The sequence below is a fragment of the Podarcis pityusensis genome, assembly GCF_964106645.2.
Source record: "Podarcis pityusensis genome assembly, chromosome: 17".
NCBI classification, from domain to species: Eukaryota; Metazoa; Chordata; class Lepidosauria; order Squamata; family Lacertidae; genus Podarcis; species Podarcis pityusensis.
The window spans coordinates 15604523-15626498 of record NC_138042.1 but is presented as its reverse complement, the minus strand read 5'-3'; the positions used below and the strand labels follow the sequence as shown (position 1 = coordinate 15626498).

At 42.6% G+C, this 21976-nt stretch overlaps 1 protein-coding gene across 3 annotated transcripts in view; it reads left to right on the top strand.

Annotated features, from left to right (window-relative positions):
- The window catches only part of CNTLN (centlein), a 169641-nt gene extending 148198 nt beyond the window's left edge, over nt 1-21443 (top strand). For 2 of the 3 annotated variants that reach the window (XM_080987712.1, XM_080987713.1), the window contains 3 exons: nt 7969-8163; nt 9722-9799; nt 20357-21443. In XM_080987712.1, the coding sequence (XP_080843838.1) occupies nt 7969-8163; nt 9722-9799; nt 20357-20458 (375 nt within the window). In that variant the 3' untranslated portion in view covers nt 20459-21443. Of the gene's footprint in view, nt 1-7968; nt 8164-9721; nt 9800-17895; nt 18121-20356 lie in introns of all 3 variants that reach the window. The other variant, XR_013980931.1, reaches the window with a different exon arrangement.
- Nucleotides 21444-21976: the final 533 nt, after the last annotated feature.

The window sequence follows — 21976 nt, the reverse complement described above, 5'->3', positions numbered from 1 at the left end:
TGCGTTAGCATATGGTAAGAAATACGTACAGTACACCAGGAACTATAATGTAGATGCTGGACAGACTCTGTATCGCTCCAGATGAAAAATTGAAAACTTCTGCTGTGCTGGAAATTAGGCTCCATTTATGATTTGGACACAGATAGCACATTTCCTTGGGGGTTTCAATATTACAGTATACAAACTGTGTCTGGATACTACTGTATTTATAATCTTTGAAAATCTTTCAGCCTGTGTTGAAATTTAGAATATATATATAGTGCAGCCAAATGGCAGTGGGCAGCATCTTTCCAGCAGCTGCTCATATAATTCTGAAAAGGCAAGTGTCTATAGACCTGATTCACATAACTAATATAGAAGCACATTTCGTTTTAAAGAGTTGCTGCAGTATAGCAACGTAGTGTGCTGATCCAGAGCTGGTATAGGGAAACTATTTGCTCTGGCTCTTGAAATGCCTTTTGGGTACAATCACACAGTTATTTCTATACAGTATATGATAGATGTTCAAGATTGTTTTGGCAAGAGGGCATAGAACCTGCATGGTACGTGCAACCAATTTTGTTTTGGCAAAAGAAAATATGGAAATCTCTTCAAGGAGATGCTTTTTTCTGCTGATTGTGAAGACAGAGACTGTGCTATACTGTGAAGTTCAGGTCTACTAAATCACCACCATATCTAAATATTGATAACAAAAATGAGAGTTTTTTCTTGCTAAGAAGAAGAAAGCTTCCTAATATTAAGTCAACCCATTGGTCCATCTAGCTTGGTATTATCAATCTTCAACACCAGCCAGTGTCCAATCTTCAGACATGATGTGTCAAGGGGCTGTCAGGAAAATGCAGGTCATCCGCAGGTCAGGAAAATGACTGGGCAGGGGGGACGTATGATACTGGACCCATAACCTAAAGGGGGATCCCCATAAGTGGTCTTGAGAGGGGCATCACAAGGCACTGGCCCAAACTCAGGATTTTGAAATTTTCTTATGGGTCAACATGGCTACCTTTAATTTTTGAATCTTTTCTTTTTCTGGCTCTCAGGGATGACAAAACATACCAGGGCCTTTTCAGCACTGGCCCTGACTGGGTGGAACACTCTGTCACAAGAAACCAGGGCCCTGCGGGATTTGACATCTTTCCGCAGGGCCTGCAAGACGGAGCTGTTCCGCCTGGCCTTCGGCTTAGATTCACTCTGACCCCTGATATGGGATTTGGCATATAAATTTTCCCTTGGCTTTTTTGCTGGCCCATGTAGGACCAGCATGGATAGCTGGTTCTGGTGAATATCTGATGTTTCCTCCCTTTATGGTCTTGATTTATGGGCTACTACTAAAATGAGGCTGCATTTTGAGCTGCATTTTAAGCCGTATTTTAATCAACTTTTTTTCTATTACATTTTATTGTAATTTATATTTGGTGTTAACCGCCCTGTGCCCAGCCCTGGCCGGGGAGGGCAGGGTTTAAATAATAATAAAAATTATTTATTTATTTATTATCATCACATATTTTTGTTGAGTCCTTAATTTTATGTCTTACTAAGATCGCAAAACCTTTGCCATTCAACTGTAACCTTGCGGGGGATAGTATACTAGCTATACAAATACTCCGCTGCTTGCGGTACCAACAGTTTTAGTGCTGTTCTCCAAGCACTGAACAAGACTAGTGGTTCTTAATTTATTATTTGCCAGTAGATCAAAGCTCAGACTGACAAAGCTGAACAAAAATGTTAGCGGACTTTAGCTAATGCTCAAAATGTATTTTCTGAGAGAATATCAAATAAGGTCAGTAAAAGTGTGACCTTTATTTCTAGGTTTTTGAGGACATTTAAGATTCCTGGGAGCTGAAATGCTTTAAGGAAAGTTTCATGGGTACTGACTACAGTAGAAATATGCTCAAAAATCTAAATGTAGAGGTTTTGAGTTAGATGCTAGAGTTTGAGAGGTACTGCTTTGTTTACCAGTGAAATGCATAACTGTAGGTTCCTGGTACAGTGGTACCTCAGGTTAAGTACTTAATTCGTTCCGGAGGTCCGTACTTAACCTGAAACTGTTCTTAACCTGAAGCACCACTTTAGCTAATGGGGTCTCCTGATGCTGCCGCGCCGCCAGAGCACGATTTCTGTTCTCATCCTGAAGCAAAGTTCTTAACCCAAGGTACTATTTCTGGGTTAGCGGAGTCTGTAACCTGAAGCGTATGTAACCTGAAGCGTATGTAACCCGAGGTACCACTGTACTTACACCAAGCCTGACCAAACCAAAGGCTCCACATTGCCTGCCAACCAGAGGGTGCTTTTCCTTTAACCTTCTCTTCTGGATTTAAGAAGAACTCTGAGATCAGAGGGTACACAGCCTCGGGCCAAGGTCCCAGCCTCAGTTTGAGTTCCAATTTCAAGCCCTTTGTCCCTTTGAGATCCTCATTACAGCTAAATTTAGGGGGGGGGTTGGGGGGAGAGAGTAGAAATTGAAATATGCAGGCTAGACCCTTAACATGCCCCTATATCCACAAAATGATATCCTCTCATTTATCAATGCATGCATGAGCAAAAAAATAAATCAAAGATGTTTCATCCAGGCCTACAAGTGTCTCAGAGACAAGAGACTATGTTAAAATAAATGAAGAGATTTCCATTAGTTTCCCATGAATTTGTCAGAACACTGCCTTGCTCTTTCTGTTTGCTGATCTCTGTTTTCTGCTGTCTTTTGTCTTCTTCAGCCCATAGTGAACTGCTGACAAACTGCAAAAATATCAAAGAAATAAGCTGTTCTCAAGACGTAGTAGGAAAATTACCACAGGAGTAGTCTTTTGTAACTATTGATTTCAGATTACCCAAATCTCAGATTGTGAAATGAGTAAAGGGAAATAAGAAATGGATTTTCAGAATTAGAGAAATCTCTTTAGATATGTTTCAAATACGTTTACAACTCCTCCCTGAAGAACATGTTTTGAATAAACCAAAGGCTTGAAATTAGAGTGCTTTACTCAGCACACCAGTAACCATGCTTCATAATACTGTAATCAATTTTATATGTGGTTCCATGCTTTGTACAAGGGAGGCATTCATTCAGTTTTTCTGTACACATACATTATTAGGGAAGAAAATGTACTGAGCAAAAAAGCCCGTTAGTCTGTGTTCTAAACTCCATGGTTCAAATCAATGGTGGTTTGGCAACTGGGTCCTTCCCTGGGGCTCACACTCATTCCCTCTTTCCTTTGTGTTTGGGTTTCTTCTTCCACTTCCTGATTTTTGCTACCCATATTTTGCTGCCACATCTGAGCTGGCAAATTGTAAGTGTGTAAACTCGTTTCAAAATCATTATTTAAAGACACTGTGCTAATTCTACTTTGCCAATATAGATGTCATGGCAAGCTATGACTGGCGAAAACATAAGGCATGGAAATGGGAGGTAATGAGTCAGTGGACGCTCCTAATCACCAAACTCTGATTTGGCACCCAAGTGGAGAACTTAATTGATCAATCCTTGTTTGTTTCATACTCCTAAGGTAAATCCTAAAGTCAGTGAGCAAATAGCATCATCCTAACTTTGTATAGCTTACAAATTTTGTGTACTACTCATATTCTACATGTCACATCTTAGAATAAGATAATCTGCATGGTCAGTCATTTTAGTGGCTAACAGTATAGCCAGTGATTCTCTGTTGCTCTTTTATGAAACCACTGGGAAATGAGGTTTCCCCCCTAAAATATTGTCCAGTTTGGTTCTTTTCAATAATAATAAAAAAATGTCTGTAGAATGACCACCTACTACGTGTGGCAGGAAATAAAAATTAGTGTAGCTCTCTTGAGTTTTTCAGCTTCAGGCTGAGTTCCCATCTTATCTCCCTCTATCCCAAGAGTGACATTTAGAGTGAGTGTCACCCCCTCCCTTATTATAGACCGCAGACAATTATTATCATCTTACTTCTGGCTGGCTCACAGCATCCATAAATAAAGCGAGTACTGTTATAAACAGTGCTAAGTGTATGCATGTCAAAAGCTCTTGCTATTATTTATTTTTATTTATTTTTTTGCAACTAGTGCTCTGTTGAAATTGGACCATCCAGCAGAGAAGAACCAGTCTGAAAAAGTCCTAGGAAACTTGCCTCAAAGGGCACCTTCCATTTGGCTCTTGAAGGCAGTAGAGAACACAACTGCTGATGGCCAGAGTGGCAATACAGATGTTTTCAGTGGTATTCCCCTTAATGTCACTCAGAGTAGACCCACTGAAATTAACAAGCATGGCTAATTTGCATCAGTTAATGCCAATGGGTTTACTCTGAGCAATACGTAATGGAACACCATCCTTTATGACACATTAAACATGAATGCATGCAGGAACAAAGATTTGGAACTTGGTTACTCTTTCATCCTTTATTCCAAATCCCTCTGTGTACCCTGAAATATGAAATGATGCATTTCAGCGGTGCTCCATCCTGTGGGTTCTGTAAGTAGTCCCCTTCATAAGCCTGTTTTTCTGTCATGTGTAGCAATGCAGACACTCGACTGGCAATGTTGATGGTCGTGTTTTCCTTAGCCGTGGCTACTCTTGGAACCAGGGGTGCCATCTTGCCCTCAGGATTGTGGGTGCCCGCTGTCGTAACACGAACGTGTGATGTGACAAGCACATGCCTGCACGTAGTGCATGTGATGTTGCATGTCTGCATTGCAGCAGCCGTTCCTCTTCCTCCTACTCTCCACAGCCAGCGAAGCACCCTTTTCTGTGCAGAGGGGCTCACACTTGGAGGCAGAGAGACTCTGTCTCAGCGTCCAAGCCCCTAACCCAGAAACAGTGCCTCACCGGCTGGCTGTGGAGGGCAGAGCTGAACAATTTCTCTCTCTGAGGCAGTGCCACTGCCACCTGCTGGCTTTGCTCATTGACCTTGTGGGTGCCTGACCCTCACAATTAGATTATTGTGGGTGCCCAAGCACCCACGGCCGCCTGCAGTTGGCTCCTGCACTTGAAATTGTGCTACAGAAGACCACCAAGCTGTTCCTGTGCTTATTGACACATTTATTTGAAAAAGAAATTACAGATAGCAAAAATAGTCTGCTATCTTGCACAGTTATTTATTTCAAGAAAGTGTATACCCCTCCATATCAGCCATGTACTCGGAGCTGTTTACAATTGAATTAGTGGGAAACTGTTGGATGTTCACTGAATTATTGAGTGTGGTGACTCCCCTTTCTCTATTCTACCATATTCTTCCACCTTTCTGCTTAAATCTTTTTCATAAACTACTTACTCGTTCTTTAATCAGACTTTGGCTCTCATTTGCTGCCAATGCTAAGCCATTGCTTTCAGCTGACAGATAATACTTTTGTTTTGATCATGTCTGAATGCCAGCTGTTTAAGGCCGACTGAATATTTCAGGTGTGATCTCTCTAAAGCCGTGCAGAAATTCGCCGTTATTTATGTAGTTCTCTCTCTTTTCCATCAAACCAGTATGAGCTAGTGCTGCTGGTGAAACTATTTGATCATTCCCTTACATACTCAGCATTGAACTTATTAGCTACTTAAGAAGGATTGGGTTGGTGAGTTTTCACAGGGGGAATTCTATCTTCTGTAGTACTCTAGTGGGAAAATAGATCATGAGCCTCTAAAACATATGTGCGCCTCCATTGTAAAAACTTCAAGCTCTTTGCCATTTAATTATTTGCTACCAAAATTAAAAACATATTCAAAACTGCAATGCTTCCCTTGTGGCACTGATGGTCGGGGAACACTAGGGATAGTTTTACAGTTACCATGAGAATCCAGCACAGGGGAAAACAAAAACATCAGTGGAGTACGAGTTATTAAAGTCCTGCCTGCTGATTAGCCATTTGGGCTGCAATCCAGTATTCAGTTAGAGGTGCTTAAGAACAATTGAAATCAATGTGCTGGATTGCAGCATTGCCCTCCAGTGCTATAGATCTAGCAACAGAAGCAACATTATGCATCTCTTTATCCCTGGAGGCAAATCCTCTCTCTAGTTTCTTACTTTCAGTGTTGGAGGTTGGAAGTTTGCAGTGCAGCCTTGATGGTGTTGATGGGCCCAGAAGGCCCATAGCATGTAGTGAATTGTAACGGGACCATACCTTTGCCCCTCATTCTATCCCAGACAGTGCTACACGAAGAATAAATAGTGTCCTTATTTCCTAGGGACAGTCCTGGATTTACGGAAGCCGCTCTGGTTTCTGATTTGATCCCGGAAAGTCCCACTTTTCCTTAGGACGTCCCTATTTTCATCGGAGAAATGTTGGAGGATATGGAGTTATGCAGCCCCCGAGCAAAGGCGATAAGTAACTACTGGTATACATCCTTAGGAAGACATCTGAAGGCACTCATGTATAGGGAAGGACTTTTTAAATGCTTAATGTTTTATTATGCTTTTATATATGTTGGAAGCTGCCCAGAGTGGCTGGGGCAATCCAGTCAGATTGGTGGGGTATAAGAAAAAGAAGAAGTAGTCCCTATTTTCACCAGAGAAGGGTTGGAGGGTATGAAATAACATATTACTCTCACCAGGAAGCCAGTCTACTCTGGACTGGTTTTGAGGGTTTGTTTCTGGTATTGGGCCTGTCTCAGCTTATGAAGGACCCAATTCATGTGACGAGACACAACCTTGACCTGGTCTTTGTTACAAACCAAGGATCTGTTGGTCACTGGTTTGTTGGTCAGTGGATTGTAATAAGCCCATTGTCAGGGTGGACAATTCCCTGGTGGGATTTGGAATGTCACTGGCAAGGGGGTTGCATCCCTGGAGTCTTAATGAAATCCAGTGGACTCCTGATTGCTCAGCTGGACTTCCTTGATGACATGCTGCTGAAGACCTGGACTCCCTGTGAAATGGTGGTATTGGAGATGGAAAGGAATAGATACTGGAATCTGCAATGCCTGTACCAGAAGGCAGTCTAATACAGATAGATGCTGGAGATGTAATGCTGAAAAGTGCTTGTTGAGGCATATGATGTGGCTGTATCCAGTGTGCTATATACTTTTTGGTCTGAAGCTGTCCATATGTTTGTGACTTCCATGTCCCTTTTTCATCTTGCTTTGTTTTTCATACTCTTTCTTAAATTTTACATTTAACAAACAAACATTATTGCCATTTTCTCAACATGTGAAGATACACTAGGCTTTTTGGAGTGGTAAAATTTAATGATGGCTAAGGACTATGATCAGTGATCTTCTTGTATTGTTACATGTGTTCTTCCCTTTTTGTCGCCTGAATTTTTAACTTTATTTTAAAATAAATTCCATGTTGTTGTTGTTGTTGTTGTTTGTTTACTCATGAACAACTGTATGAATCTTATCACTAATAGAAGCTTGCTCCAATGAGGCAACATCTGGCATTTGATGTGCATGTTTATGATGCATTATCTTTTCTTAGGTGGTATTGCAGGTTTTAGGCTGCAAATATATTTAAATGGGAGTAAATCCTAACTAACTCAATTGAACTCATCCTATTGAATGAGTAGGTATGCACCGTTAACCCCATTGTGGAACCAAAATTTAACATCTAGAGCAAAACACGGGTCTAATATTCAGGCAAATTCAAAAGAGGATAACAGCTGTGGCAGCTTTTGGGGACTGTAGGCCGGGTTTTGTTATTTTTAACTTAATTACCTCTTGTGGTTTCTCATGTTGAGGTTCTTTTAAAACAATAAATGGGGTGGTTTATTTGTAGAACTGTCTTGTTCAACACATCAGACTTCGTCCAAAGTCAATCCAGAACTCTGTTCTGTTCCATTCTAGGGATTTTACTAACATACATATGCCGAACAAATGGGGTGTTTCTCAATTACACACGTGTGCTTCTGCAGTTACACACCTATATGTCATGTGCAGCCTACTTTCTTTTGATTATGACTTCTACCCCAACTGCAGCCATACCTTAAAGCATTTGTGATGTGCCAATATGAAGACCAAAGGCGTTGAAAGGTGATCTGGAAATGTACTGATCATTTATTTCTTTATTTCACTTTCCTTAGAGTTTGGCCACAGAGTTGCAGTCTAGTGTGAAAGAGATGAGAACGCGAATCAGATGTAGTAAAAAAATGCAAGAAAACAAAAAATGCAACAGCGTTTCCAAAGCATCTGTTCACCGAGCCCAGCACGTGGCAGCGTCTATCCTTAATATTTCAAAGACTGATTTAGACAATTTACTTGATGTTGAGGATGATGAGGTAAGCTACCAATAACACCTGGGTTTGCTAAAAGGAAGCCCCCTCTTTTGCATAGCTCCATTTAACTCAGTGGGCTGTAGCAGTGTCACTTAGACTCTATAAATTTATTCTCCTCTTCCTCTTCTTCCTCCTCTTCTGATTTCTTACCCACCCTTCACCATAAGGTTCCACTAATGCAATAACAAGATTAGACTGGGTGTGTGTCATGGATGCTTTAGCTAAGTTTATATGATTCTATGTATGTACATTGGTACCTCGGGTTAAATACTTAATTCGTTACGGAGGTCCGTTCTTAACCTGAAACTGTTCTTAACCTGAAGCACCGCTTTAGCTAATAGGGCCTCCTGCTGCCGCTGCGCCGCCGGAGCCCAATTTCTGTTCTTATCCTGAAGCAAAGTTCTTAACCTGAAGCACTATTTCTGGGTTAGCGGAGTCTGTAACCTGAAGCGTATGTAACCCGAGGTACCACTGTATTGGGTTATTGCTTGTTTATATGGTTTATTCTTTAGCCTTTTCTTCTCCCTATGTCCCACAAGGCAGCGGGTACAGATTTTTCATTGGGGTTTCTTCTGGAAGCCTTTCTCATGAATGAACATAGCGGAGGTTTAGGACCAGAGTTTTCCAGGTTGAGGAACCCCATCTGCTCCTCATTTCCCTCCACAGCACATGCAGAAACTGCCTTCTTGATCATTGGACCCACTATTGTTTTCATCTGCTCGAACCCGTCTTTGCATGCAATTTACTTCCAGTAATGGATTGTAGCCTCAATTTGGGCCCTTCTGCATGTTTTCTTGATCACTGTGCTCTGGGCCTTCCCTAGTTTTTTCTTGCCTGCCACTGCTCAGAAATGAGTGACAATTTAAATGCAACATATTTCATACCCTCCAATTCCAAATAAACTATTCCCCCAGTAGTAAGTATGGCACTCCAGACACAGAATTGATCTTTGCCTCCTTGGACAGAATTGAGTCCAAAATGACCCCCCAGGCTGCACACCTGGTCCTTTAGGGGCACAGTCATCCCATTCAGGACCAGGGAGCCCCCCCCACACCTACCCGTCCATCTCCCCCAGAAACAGTACTTCAGTATTTTGGGGATCTAGGCTAAATCTAATGGGAAGGGCGAACCGCTCTTGAATAAATGGGCTTGGTTTAAAAGAACTTATTCCACAGATCCTTGGGGAGTTAGGAGTTGTCCCTCAAATGCATCCCCCATGCTAAGCTCCAAAAGCCACATGTTTTGTGATAGAAGTTCTGTAACCACTGGCTCATCAGCTGTGGAGGTCCACCATTTGTGCCTTGAGAAGCCACAGACCTGACATCCAAGTTAACAACACGGTGGAGCTATACTGAGGGTTGGGACTGCATTGAAGAAAGCCCTGCTCGATATTGCCTGGGACAGAAAAGCCTTCTTTCTCCACTTCTTATATCCCTTTAAATGTCGCTGCTAGTAGACAGGGTGATCTGGCTGACAAGGGGTGGCAGGCCCCAACTTCTGCACCCTGTAATAGAGGAATTGTTGTGCACCAATATTTATTTATTTTGGTGTGTGTTTTTAGGAAACACAACAGATGAAAATGGAATATGAAAGCGACAAAGAATGGATGGGCTACTTACAGAAGCTTCTTGAAGGACAGGTGCTTGGTTTTTGCTATATCATCAAGTATAACCTTGGCTATAATTTGTTTATTTCATGGCATGCAGTTGCTTATCTACTGAAAAGATGCTGTTTTTACACAATATTGTCCAGAAAATATGTGCTACACTTGCTGACTTCCTCAGCTATGGGGGAGAACACTCTTGTTATCACCCACCTTTGACAGCTAAGATGGGGAGAGTTCAGTTCCCAGTGTGAAGAAGGCCAAAGAGTCTCATTTACCTCCTCCTTGTATTTATGGGGATCCTTCCCATTGAAAAAGGAGAACTTCTTCAAAGGCTATTTGCATGGAAGATCTGGAGTGATTTCCCAATTCCTGGTGGGAGAGGAGCCCGTTATCTGAGTAAGAAACAGAGTGCTTCTCTTCCGAGGAAATGGCTGGCTGGTCCAAAAGCTCTGCTTCTCACTCGCCTATCGGGAGCCCTTCCTACAGAGAAATAATTGATAATAATGATGCCAGGTGGAGGTCCCTTTTTGGATTTCCTATTTTCCAATGGGAAGCTACATTGGCCAAGCCAAAAGCGGTGATCAGTGCACATCTCACCTGGCCTCCTGTGATGTCACCTTGCTCCCCACTCCTAGTGGCACCTGCAAGGTGAGAAGCCACTTGCTCAATACGGCAAAGGAAGACAGGCGGAGGGGCTGGAAGAAAATGTCAACCCTAGCTAAACTCAGCCCCAAGTGAACCATTCCTGCTTATGTTTTGGGGAAAGAAGGGAAGTTGAATACCTTAGGCAGAGTTCACCTAAGTCTGAGAGGTTCAAGTACAGATTTAATTAAAGCGCATTTCAGTATCTTTTTTTTTAAAAAAAAAATCTATTGAAAATTTTCAAGGGTGTTTCCTAAACATCCTTTTCTCTTAAGCTTTTGAGACTTCGCATGAGATGGAGGAAAGGTTAACACCATATTTGTTTGAGCTAATGATACATATGGAAAATAGAACATCTAGGGAGACAAGCCTACATCTCGGCAAACGTATTAATTAAATTATTGAGTCTATCTATATCCATAGTGGAGAGAAAAGGATCTGTTCCCTCATATGTCTTAGGAAAAAGAGATTTTTTTATCATGTGCCTTTAAAGTTAGTAGTTGATATGGACACCTGAGGAGTTCATGGGTTTCTGTGACCTTTTACTATGGACCTGTTTCCAGTCAATTCATGTTTTCCTCACAGCCAGACAGCTGTTTATTACCGTGTCTTCCCGCATTCTCTACAATATTTTCTACTGAGACCTCAAGCAGCTTGTTAGTGGGAAGTAAATATTGATTTGGCATCCTGTCAATGCAGAAAGAATGAAAAAATTTCCACCAGAGGCCCCTCAAACATTTTCCTATCGACATTTTCTGGGCAGAGTGGAAGGCTGCATAGAGGATGACAAGGCTGAGACTAGTTGAAATCCCTGAGGGGTCCATTGAGACTGCCGCTGTGACCTGTGTGATACTTTTTCTTCTCTTTCAAGTCTTTTTTTTTTTAATACACACACAAGTCTGCTGGGATGCTCCCCTCTTGTAAGTGATCAAGGGCAGCTTATTGGCAGGTGAGAGCCCTGCTTTTCTAGTCATAGCCAGCTTTTGTTTCAAGATGGCTGACAACATAAACTGGGTTTTGAAACTTCTTTCCTGTGTAGTATATTTATCCTCCCAGTTCTGCTAATGTGTCTCCCTAATCCAGGGAGAAACTGTCCTACAAAGAGAAGTCTATTTATGACAGATGCGCCACAGTATTTATTGCACAAATGTCGTAAAATGCACATGCGATTTCTCTTCAGAAAGTGAAAAGGGGGATGTTTAAAACGGTTTGGGAGATTCGTGGAAATAGCTTTCAGTCTGTGCACCCAGTTAAAAGCAGCACACATTTTCACCCTAAATGAGATCAAAACTTAAAATCCAGTGTTACAGTGATGGCTGATATTTATTGACTGGCTGGTATTTAATTTATTATCGAAAGGTTAAAGGAGCGCCAATACTTTCATTGCCCAAAAATCCCAGAAATGCAAATATCCAGTCAATAGGAAGTGTGAATCAGGCAACCGTGTTATGGGGTTGGTGCCTATGTAATTCTGGTGATACATTAACTGTGGTTAAGAGACTGGGAGCTGATGACACAACTGAGAACTCACTCTATACTTCCCCTTTTGCTCATTGCTCCCTTCCTTCGTGGCACAAATTCTGCCATCCTTCCTCTGACCACCTTAGCCCTAGCTAAGTGTTACTGTCACTGATGTTTGTCATTATCAATGCTAAGCAGGCTTCTATCATAGGCAGGATCTGAAACTGGCTTCAACCTGTAGTTAAGCAGGGACTCCAGTTAACAGTAATGCTGACGTAACACAATATCTGGGGAAGACAAAAGAGGGAAGGTGGTAGTCTCAAAAACTCTTAACCATAGTTAAAAGGTCTCCAGAACTATGCCTCTGCCAGTCTATATGATAGAAAGATCAAATACCAAAAAAAGTTTTCTGTATCCTCCTTTTGAACTTCTCACCTGGCCATTAGTGCATAACTTAGGTAGGCAAAGTTTTAGGTTTCGGGCTGGAATCCACGTATTTTGGAAAGGCAGGATCTTTCCTGAATCCAGTGGGACTTCATGTCATTTATAGCACAATGCTATTTCTTTGGAAGCAAGCCCCATTGAGTTCAGAGCTTACTCCCACATAAGTGTGTTGAGAATTGCAGCCTTTGGAGATGATTCAGATCATACTTCTGCTCATTTCTCACCACCACCAAGTGGGAAGCACATGGAACTCAGTTGCTGAAGAAAGGAAGCGGCTTCCAACCCCAGCTACGGGCTCCAAAAGTTGACTGTGGATTTGCAATAGTCCTTGTTCTATCATTCTGCCATGGCTTCCCAGCATGTGTAGAAATACCAAAACGAACATACGTTTGTTCCTTAAGCATGCCAGTGGACATGTGATGAGCACAGTTGTCCTACGTGGAAGCATTGACAATGGAAGAAAATGGAAGGCAGCCCTCAATCACAACAAAACTTCACAAGCCTAAGCCAGATAGCTGCCTTTTTGGCATATACCTGGGAAAGAGAGGGTGGTATCATATGTTGCAGGTGCACATGGAAGATATTGAATACCCCTTCTCTCAGCGGACCAGTACCGCAGGCACCCATCCAGTTTTGTGGAACACAAAGGGCAGCACGTCCTGCAGACAAGGCCAGGCTGACATGAAAACTCCTGCCCGTTCTGTGGAGGCCAATAAGCTTGGAAAAGTTAGAGCCCTCTTGTGTCATTTGCGTTTCCCATCCAAGATGTTTATGTCCATTTTGTGATCTGCTGGGCCACCTCCCCCCCCCACTTCCTCCCCACCTCCTCGCAGAATGTCTTGCAGCAAAGTACATGAGATCACTTAATACCGAAGTTTGATATAGTGTCTTCTTGTGCCATTGAGCCTGGCCTCTAGAACATAATTGCCCAACAGTATTGATTTAATTGCCTAGGTTTATTTGTGGACTCCTAATTATTGACTGGAGGTAAATTTAATGGAGAAACCTTTATGAACACAGGGAAACTGCTGCTGTTGCTGTTATACATAAATGAACAGCATCACATCCCTTTGGATCATTTTTCAAGCTAATTTTATTCCACTGTGACAGTATGATAACATTTAAAATGTCATAGACGTTTTATTTTTATTGCTGACATGCACCGTTTTAGTACTACATTAGAATTTGGGAGGGAGCAGTTTCATGGTGAGCACTGGTTGTTCTTTATTGTCATTTAAAGATTCCCCCAGAGAGGAGTTGTAAACCGGGGCACACCTCGTAGATGTTGCATCTCCACCTGTGTTTCCTGTATTGCTGATACCTAAAGGGGACGGGATCTTTTCTGCCTAAGGAAATCATCAATAATGTTGCTGATTAACAAATATAATATCTCTGGGCAGTTGCTGAACAAATATATCTGCATAAAGCGACCTCCCCACCCACCCCCCGGCCCATATGAGAGAGATTACAGTTAGAGTGGAGAGAAAGCTTCCAGCGAGCTCTTGTTTCACCTAATGGGCTATTAGTCTTTTTACGGAGCAATCCTATCCTCGCATTACCCGTGTTGGGGGTGCAGGGGTGACATATGCTAGCGGAATGGCCACCATGTTTCGCCCAGGAGAGGAGAGGAAGCATGGACCTTCATATGAGGTCAAGGAAATGCAACCGGAACATAGGACGGTGGAATAAACACAACAGAGGCACCCACAATGTCCCTGGATACATTGCCATGAGCCTTCAATCAAGGACTCTGTCGGCATCAGCGCATGCCATCCATGCATTGGGACACGCACATGCCTCTTATCCCCATGCGCACTGAATGCAGGATAACTTCGCAACTTCCTCAGCCCCAGTGGCTTAGCCAACAACACCACTTCTACTGCCATTCCCTTGGATGGCTCCACATTTCACTGGCATATCTGGAGTGTCACGGCAATGGTTCTTCTTGCTTTCCACCAGTGTAGCAGGGCTTCCACAGAATCCTATAGCCTTCTACTGGACCTTCAGTAAGGACTGCGCCTTTCGTCACCAAAGTATCTATGGATCACTTACAATACCCCCTGATGGTCCTCCTGATGTTGGTGAACTGCAAACCCCATCATCCTTGCCACTGGTCCGGCTCACCGGTGCTGATGGGAGTTGGCCTTCAGCAACATCTGGCTGGAGAAAACTTCTGTATCCCTGGTTTAATGGCTTTCTGCCCTGCTCTTCTGTTGAAAAGTCTCCAAGAGCGGCTTACCTACAGTCAAAAGAAGCCTGCCAAAAAGGCTTATGAACTGAAGGATATGACTCAAAAGGAAAATAGGAAGAGGGGAAAAAAGCAAACTGGAACCAATTCTTAAAGTTACATCGTTTTTATAATTTCAAGCTGGAATGGAAACACATATCCATGTAGTTCAGAAAGCCTTGGGGAAGGAAAGAAAAAATGAATGGGTCCCTCCAATGTATAACATTTCTTAAAGAACATGGAATGGAGAGTAATCAATGACCTCCCATGGCACAGATGCACACAGAGTTTATGGAGAAAGACTTGGTTAGGATATCTATTACGTGGCATACCTACGTATATACCATGTCCAACGTACATTTCTCCAGCTATCCACAATCAAAGAAACCCTTTATATAGTCTCACGTCTGTCCTTTAAAAAGTGAAAATATGTGTTTCTAAATCCTTGTTCTTGAAGAGACGCTTTGGGGGCGGCAGGGTGTGTGTGTGTGTAATATAGCACTGTGTGCTGAGGATGAGAACCTAATGAAAGAACCCGGCTTCTGTTTAAACCATTGATATTTGCAAGGCTGACTTGTAAATAAATATTTGGGTTTGGCAATATAATGCCTGGCTGAGATGCAGGAGCCAGGACACAGCAGCCAAATCACAGATGGTCCACTGCTTAAGCCCTTTCCCCTTGCTTCAGCGCTGCAGAACTTACCTTGCAGCAGAAGCTAAAGGTCACCTGTTAAAGGGCTGACCAAAATTCTTGCTTTGCCTAAAATGCCGTCACTCTAATTAAGAGGCTCTTTGTGCGTGTTAAGAGGACCAGATGTCAACCCTTGCTTCTGCCAAGTCAGGGGCAGGGTGGAGGCAAAGTGAGGCAGGGCAGATCTGTGGCAAGAATTGGGGGGGGGGCAGTGTTTCTACTATCAAGTGGTATATACATTTTACAAAAATACATACGTATCAGTAATACCCATAGTCTCCCTGTTGCTTAGCACAAACATGGCGGCACTCGCTGTGTGACTCTCCTTTCTGTTCTCTGTTCCCCCCTGCCTTGCAGTCAGAAAGATAACAAATGGGAAATCCATAGCATAGTGCAGTGTCTTATCAGACACCAAAAATTGCTGGATCTTTAAGGACCACTTCATATGAATCTTCCGTTTTTCTTTCTTTGCTTACTGTAATCTATGACCGTTGGAAATGGGTCATGTGAGACTTTTTATCATGTACCAAACCTGCCATTTTTCTTACTACCACCAATGCTTAATTTAAGCAAAACAGATCATAAGATCAAAGATTGGGAGGGGCCAGTTAAATTAAAAATTGCCCCCTAGTTGTACCTTAGTTGTAGCTGCCCTTTGAGCTGTTTCATGGGACTTCCCTGTCCCTGGAGACATTTGCTAGCAGAGTTACTTCTCTGATGTCTGCCTCCTCTCTCACGAGGCCTTGCTCTCTTGAAACCCTCAGAGAGCAGAGCTTCTAGTAGCCTTACATTAAAGGCAGCTGAAATCTGTACAATAGGCGGCTCGTGAAGAATCTGCATCACCCAGCACACGACACAACTGCTGTTCCCTTCATAGCGATCACAAACTTTGGTAAAACTGTTTTCTGTTGCTCGGGGTTGTCTTTTCAGTAAGGTAATATGAGCTCTGCAGTGATGTGGCTTATGAAAAGCAACTGAACGTTGCAGCACACAAAATTAGCTGAATAAACAGGTTGCAGTGTGAGGCACAAGGTATCCCAGTGGAGATAATCATACGATCTTGACGGACCCTGTCAGGCCATGCAACTGTATAGGAAAGGGATATTTCCTTTCCGGTTAAGAACTTAATTTGTTCTGGAGGTCCATTCTTAACCTGAAACTGTTCTTAACCTGAGATACCACTTTAGCTAATGGGGCCTCCCGCTGCCGCCACACGATTTTTGTTCTCACCTTGAAGCAAAGTTCTTAACCCGAGGTACTATTTCTGGGTTAGCGGAGTCTATAACCAGAAGTGTCTATAACCTGAAGCGTCTGTAACCTGAGGTACCACTGTACTGACTTAAAATTTTAATTCAAATGGGAAACTCTGAAAGTGTTTGCCAAAGCTAGCGGACTCTAAATCAACCTGTCCTGCATCAAATTAATCTGTCAAACATTTTAAAGTGGGCAAACTGCAGGGAAAGTGGGGGCAGCGAAGGACCAGAGTGAGAGGCATAATCTTTACATTCTGTCCCCTTAACCAAAGAAGTGTGTGTTTGGTAGGTGGAGAAGGTGAGTCGTACCTTGGATCCTGAACGCTTGTGAGTCGAACGTTTTGACTCCTGAACGCTGCAAACCCGGAAGTGAGTGTTCTGGTTTGCAAACATTCTTTGGAACCCAAACATCTGACAGGGCTTCTGTGGCTTCCGATTGGCTGCAGGAACATTGACTGCATCTTATCAAATTTGTCACTCCCTGCCACAGGAATTCACATTTTTATTCCTTCATTGTAAATGCCCCGGGTAGAGACCAGGCCTAAGTCATAAAATATATGAACTCTGGGCCCACCAACATTCAGCCTGGTCATTCCATTCAAACAGCTATTTAAAAGCCATATCTCTTTGATTTATGCTACCTGAATTGGTGGCTGTTGCCTTCCGTGCTCCATATCTTAGATGGCAAGCTTGCAGGCAGAATAATCTGTAACTCTTGTCAATTAAAAAATCATATATGCAGGTGGGTGATGCTTGGAGGCTGATAGGCCACTGACTGATTGGGGGTCCCACCAGAAGCACTGTGGGGGACCCTTAATATTCGTCTACCCCAGCTGTCAATCAACTTGCACCTGAGCTGGTTGGTCATTGGATACATGCCCAGTGCCCACACCAAACACATTTGACCCTAATCAATAAAGTTATGGCCTGGTTTTTATTCATGGCCTGCTTCCCCTACACTATGCATACAAAGCAGGCATGCCAACTCTAGGGGGCCAAAGGCACCTTGGCCCCCTCAATATTTGTTTGAAGGGACCAGGCCCCCACAATCTCCAGGTGCTTCCGTGTATGTTGTGCGTGTGTGATGTGGCATGCGCAATTCAAGTTCATTGGCTGGCTCCTCCAGAGTTCTCAGCCTCCTGAGCCGTGCCCAAGGCATGCGGATCATACACGTGATGTCACACATACTGGAAACCCTCCCCCCCCCCAATCTTGGGGGCAACCCGGTGCCTCTGATACTGAGCTAAAAGGGCCAGTAGTATGACTCAGTATAATGTAGCTTCCTATGAGAGAGAGTAAACATTTGGGCCCCATTGATAGGATTCTGTAGGGTGAGCTCTTTCTGTTCAGGAATTATGAACACATAGAGGAAATCTGTATATTTACTAACCCATTAATAAAAATCTGGCAGGCCTCCACTGAAGATGAAGACTGCAAAGATGCAGTGCAGGATGTATGTCTATAAAGAGAGCCAGATAAGAACATGGACACATTCCCAGAAGCTGATAAATGTGCAAGACATCTGCAACATTTCAAGCTCTCTTATCCTTGATTGCACTGAATGATTAAGATAGAAACACCTCCTTAAAAATCATTTTACAGTGACAAAGGAGCCTTAGAATGTAGTGAACAGCAGGTAAAATATAGAATGATATGAGCCCAAGACAGTGGTAAAGTAATCCATTCATCTAAAGGGGAGTGTTATTAGGAAAAAATAAAGATGCCTCAAAAGCAAATGTGGTCTGGGTGGTGACAGACAGGTTTGAGAAACTTTGAAGAATGGAAAGGATGGCGGTTACCCTATACATAACTACATGAAGAGGGGGAAAGCATAATGTAGGAAAATGATATTTACAAAGTCACATGTGAACTGCAGTGCATGATTCCCACTGGCTCAGTATTCTTTGGCACAAGAAACCTTAACGCCAGTGTATAAACTGCACACATGTTGATGTGTTTTTCTCTGCATTAATTTGTTTTTCTCATCTGTGATGGTTTGAGTTAGTCATTTGCTTATGTCCCCACTTACAACTTTTTCTTGTTCTTAATTCATCTATGACTACTTAACTGGAGAAGAAAACTTTTTTAAAAAACAAACTCGCAAATCTTTATTTCTGATATTGCTCCATTTGGATGTGTGACCTGCAGCAAAGGAAAGGTCTTAAACCCCCCATTGTGGGAATACTTCTGTATCTATAGGGATTTCTAAGCAAACCCCTTTGCCGACCTAGCCTATTTTGTTGAGGTTAGCAATCTTCAGGTACCATGGGTTGGTTCCACAGGGGCAAGCAGAAGCCCTCATCTGCAAATGAAAAGACTTCCTCTGATTTAGCACAAAACCTTTGTGAAAAAGAAGTGAAATTCAGTGGAGTGCTTCTGTTAGCACAAGGCATTGTGAAATATTTTCCTCAGCGTCCGCTGGTACAAAGTGTTGCACAAGAACTTGCAAAACATCTCAAGAAGATGCTTGTGCTAAGTCTGTGTTGAGTGAAGTCTTCTGCAAGTGCTTCTGTTCGTTGAACAGTACTAACTGCTGAGTGTTATCTGTCGACCAAACCCAACCTTCTCAACAGAATGTCTTAATATGCTTGATATGTCCATCTGCCATTACAGGCTGCATCTACCTTGACCTAGGCTCATTCTTGAGCATTTCAAATCCAGCCCCTGGTTTCACTTTTGCCATATTTGCTAGTTACCGTTTCTAGCTCTTACCAGAAACCTGGCCCACTTTGTTGAGGTTCATAGCCTTTGGAGCCAGAAAAGGTTGGATCCTCAGAAGTCCTTCTACAACTGAAAGGCTTTTTCCAAACTTAGCACAAGATTTCACACCTGTTGCGTGGCCTGCTGGGGAAATCACTTTCTTCCTTCTCAACTTCATAGTGAGCTCACAGACTTGGTGTAGATTTAGATGCTCACAAGCAACCCATTCACATGGTGATAAACATTTCCTTTCCGCTGTGGACTGTTGCTCTAAGGCAGCCATGTCCAAAGTCCGTTTTGGGGGCCTAATCCGGCCCGCCGGTCTGTTTAATCTGGCCCCTGTGGCAGTTTATCTCCTGAGGCAAAAATCCTAAAAATACCTCAGCAACTTCAATCCTAACAAAGGTTAACAACTTCGGTTGGCCCTTTGCTTTGGTCCTCATAGCCCTTCACTTCATCAGATCTGGCCCTCTTTGAAAAAAGTTTGGACACCACTGCTCTAAGGACACAAAGTTGCTATGTGACGAAGGCTTTCTTGAAAATTACAGCCATCCTGTGAATAATGTCATTTTTCTAACTTTGACCGTAAAGTATAAATAAAGTCAGTGCAAGCTTGTCCTGCGCCCACCCCGAAGTTTCCTTTATGCTTACGTTTCCCAATAGAATCCTGATCTGTGAAGGGATTTTTTTTTTTCTGCATTTAGTCCCCAAAGTTTCACTGGATGCCTCTGAAAGCATTTGCCTCCGGCCCGAGGAGCTGTATTGATAGCTCCCTCTCTCCCTCTCCTGAGAGCAGTCAGCATGCAGTGCTGCGTCTACTTATAAGTGCCCCAGAGATGACTGTAACCTCATATTGATCAGCTGATTGAAGATAAATGACAGAGCTGCTGGTACTGCAGATTACATCATTAACATGGTCAGTAAACCATGAATTGTTCAATAAGGCGTTTATCTTTTTTCATTTTATTCTGCTCTTTTATCATTTTTATGATAAGGAACAGTTACACACACTAATCAGGAGGATCCGTTTTAGGAGAGAACGGACGTGGGCAAGTGTGCCAGTGTCAGAACTAAGTGAAATCTAATGGCTTCTGAACACTTAGTAAATGTTTTTTAGCTGAAGAAAAATATAGGCTTCACTGATCATTTTTCTTACTCTGCTTCTCTTTCAGTTTCCTTTTGCTTCGTATTTAATGGATGCAGTGCTGGAAAAACTAAATGAGCAGAAAAAACTGGCGGAAGAATACAGTTCTCTTGTGAAACAAATGACCTAGGTGTTGCTGAACAGAATCTTGAAAGAGAGAAAAGGGACTCTTCCCCCTCCTGTTTTTGGTTTTGCACTTTGACTCCACTCCTGATTTTGGCTCATCCTAACGACCAGTTCACAACCTGTCGCAGCAGGTGCATTTGCTGCATTCACAAAAAAGTACAGCAAATACGAAAAGGAAAGATACACACCAATGTAGACATAGCAAACGTACCTGATCTCATTAAGTGTGAAGCAGCCATTGGCAACCTTGTCGTCAATGAGTCTTCTAAGTGAACAGGCGTAAGATTTGGCTGTAGATCTCCCTTCTTGTTTGCTAGCCACCTTCTACACAAACACATTTCTAAGCATTAGCTGCAGAGCCATTTGACACTGGTTATGCTCCCAAGTCCAATGGAAATAGTGTAAGCATTTTGCAGAGAGATTGCCTTCAAGCAATTAAAATTTAAATTTATTTTGCCAGTAGAAAGTCTGGATAAAGCAAGATGCAGTTGCAGAAGTCGTCTTAAGAGCAGTTCCCAGCAAACATGCCTGGAGTTGTCGTCCAAAAATGGTAAAGGCTGCATCACACAACCGGCATTGCTAAGCACAATCCATTAGGAACTTGAGCAGCTTCTTTTCGTGCACAGCTCCTGATCATTTGAATGGTGTGTGCACAGGAAACCCCCTAGGCAACTGTGCCATACATTCAGAAAAGCAGGAGTGCAAATTTTAATATAATTCATTAAAACTGAAGTGAGTGTCCTTTGAAAACCCTCAATTATGACTACCCTAATAAACAGCTTCAAAATTCTCTTTTTATGTGAAACAACAACAAAAAGAATACAAGGCATGGTTAATGAAGCCTTTTTAGGGACCATTCAGCAAACATGTGCTTCCTATTGTTTGTTCGTTTTGTTTTTTTACTGTGAAGGAGTGCATTAAGTGTGCAATGTATTTAATTGTATTTAAGAAACGTTTTGTTTGAATAAATGATTTTGAGTTGAACTTTTTATCTAGGAAATCCCTGAAAAATTATGTTTCGCTTTGATTCTCCGTCCCTCTGTCTCTCTCACACACTTAGCTGTAGTAACGTTTTGTAATAATAGAACTATCAGTAATATGCTTGAAAATAGAGGTGCATAGATGAGCACGTATTGACCTTACACCTTTAGGACAGGGATAGCAAATGTGGGACCCTCCATATGGTTTGAGCTACAACTTGTAGCTCCCTGACCACTGGCCATTTGGCTGGGGCATCTCACCACGTTGGCGACCCCTGATTTAGGGGATCACAACTGTGGACAGGCTCTTAAAAGGGTCTCTTAGTCATGTGGGAGCCTTTCCCCATGGAATCAGGAGAGCACATGGCATGAAATAAATGCCATGTTAAAGACCCATGCCATCAATAGCACACCCGTGGCTGGGTTAAGAAAAGACGCCTCCCACACAACTACAATAATATTTAAAGACCCGTTCGATTATTTCCTAAAGAGGATGTTCCCTTTAGAACAAAGGTACATTCTTACAACACAGACAAAATATT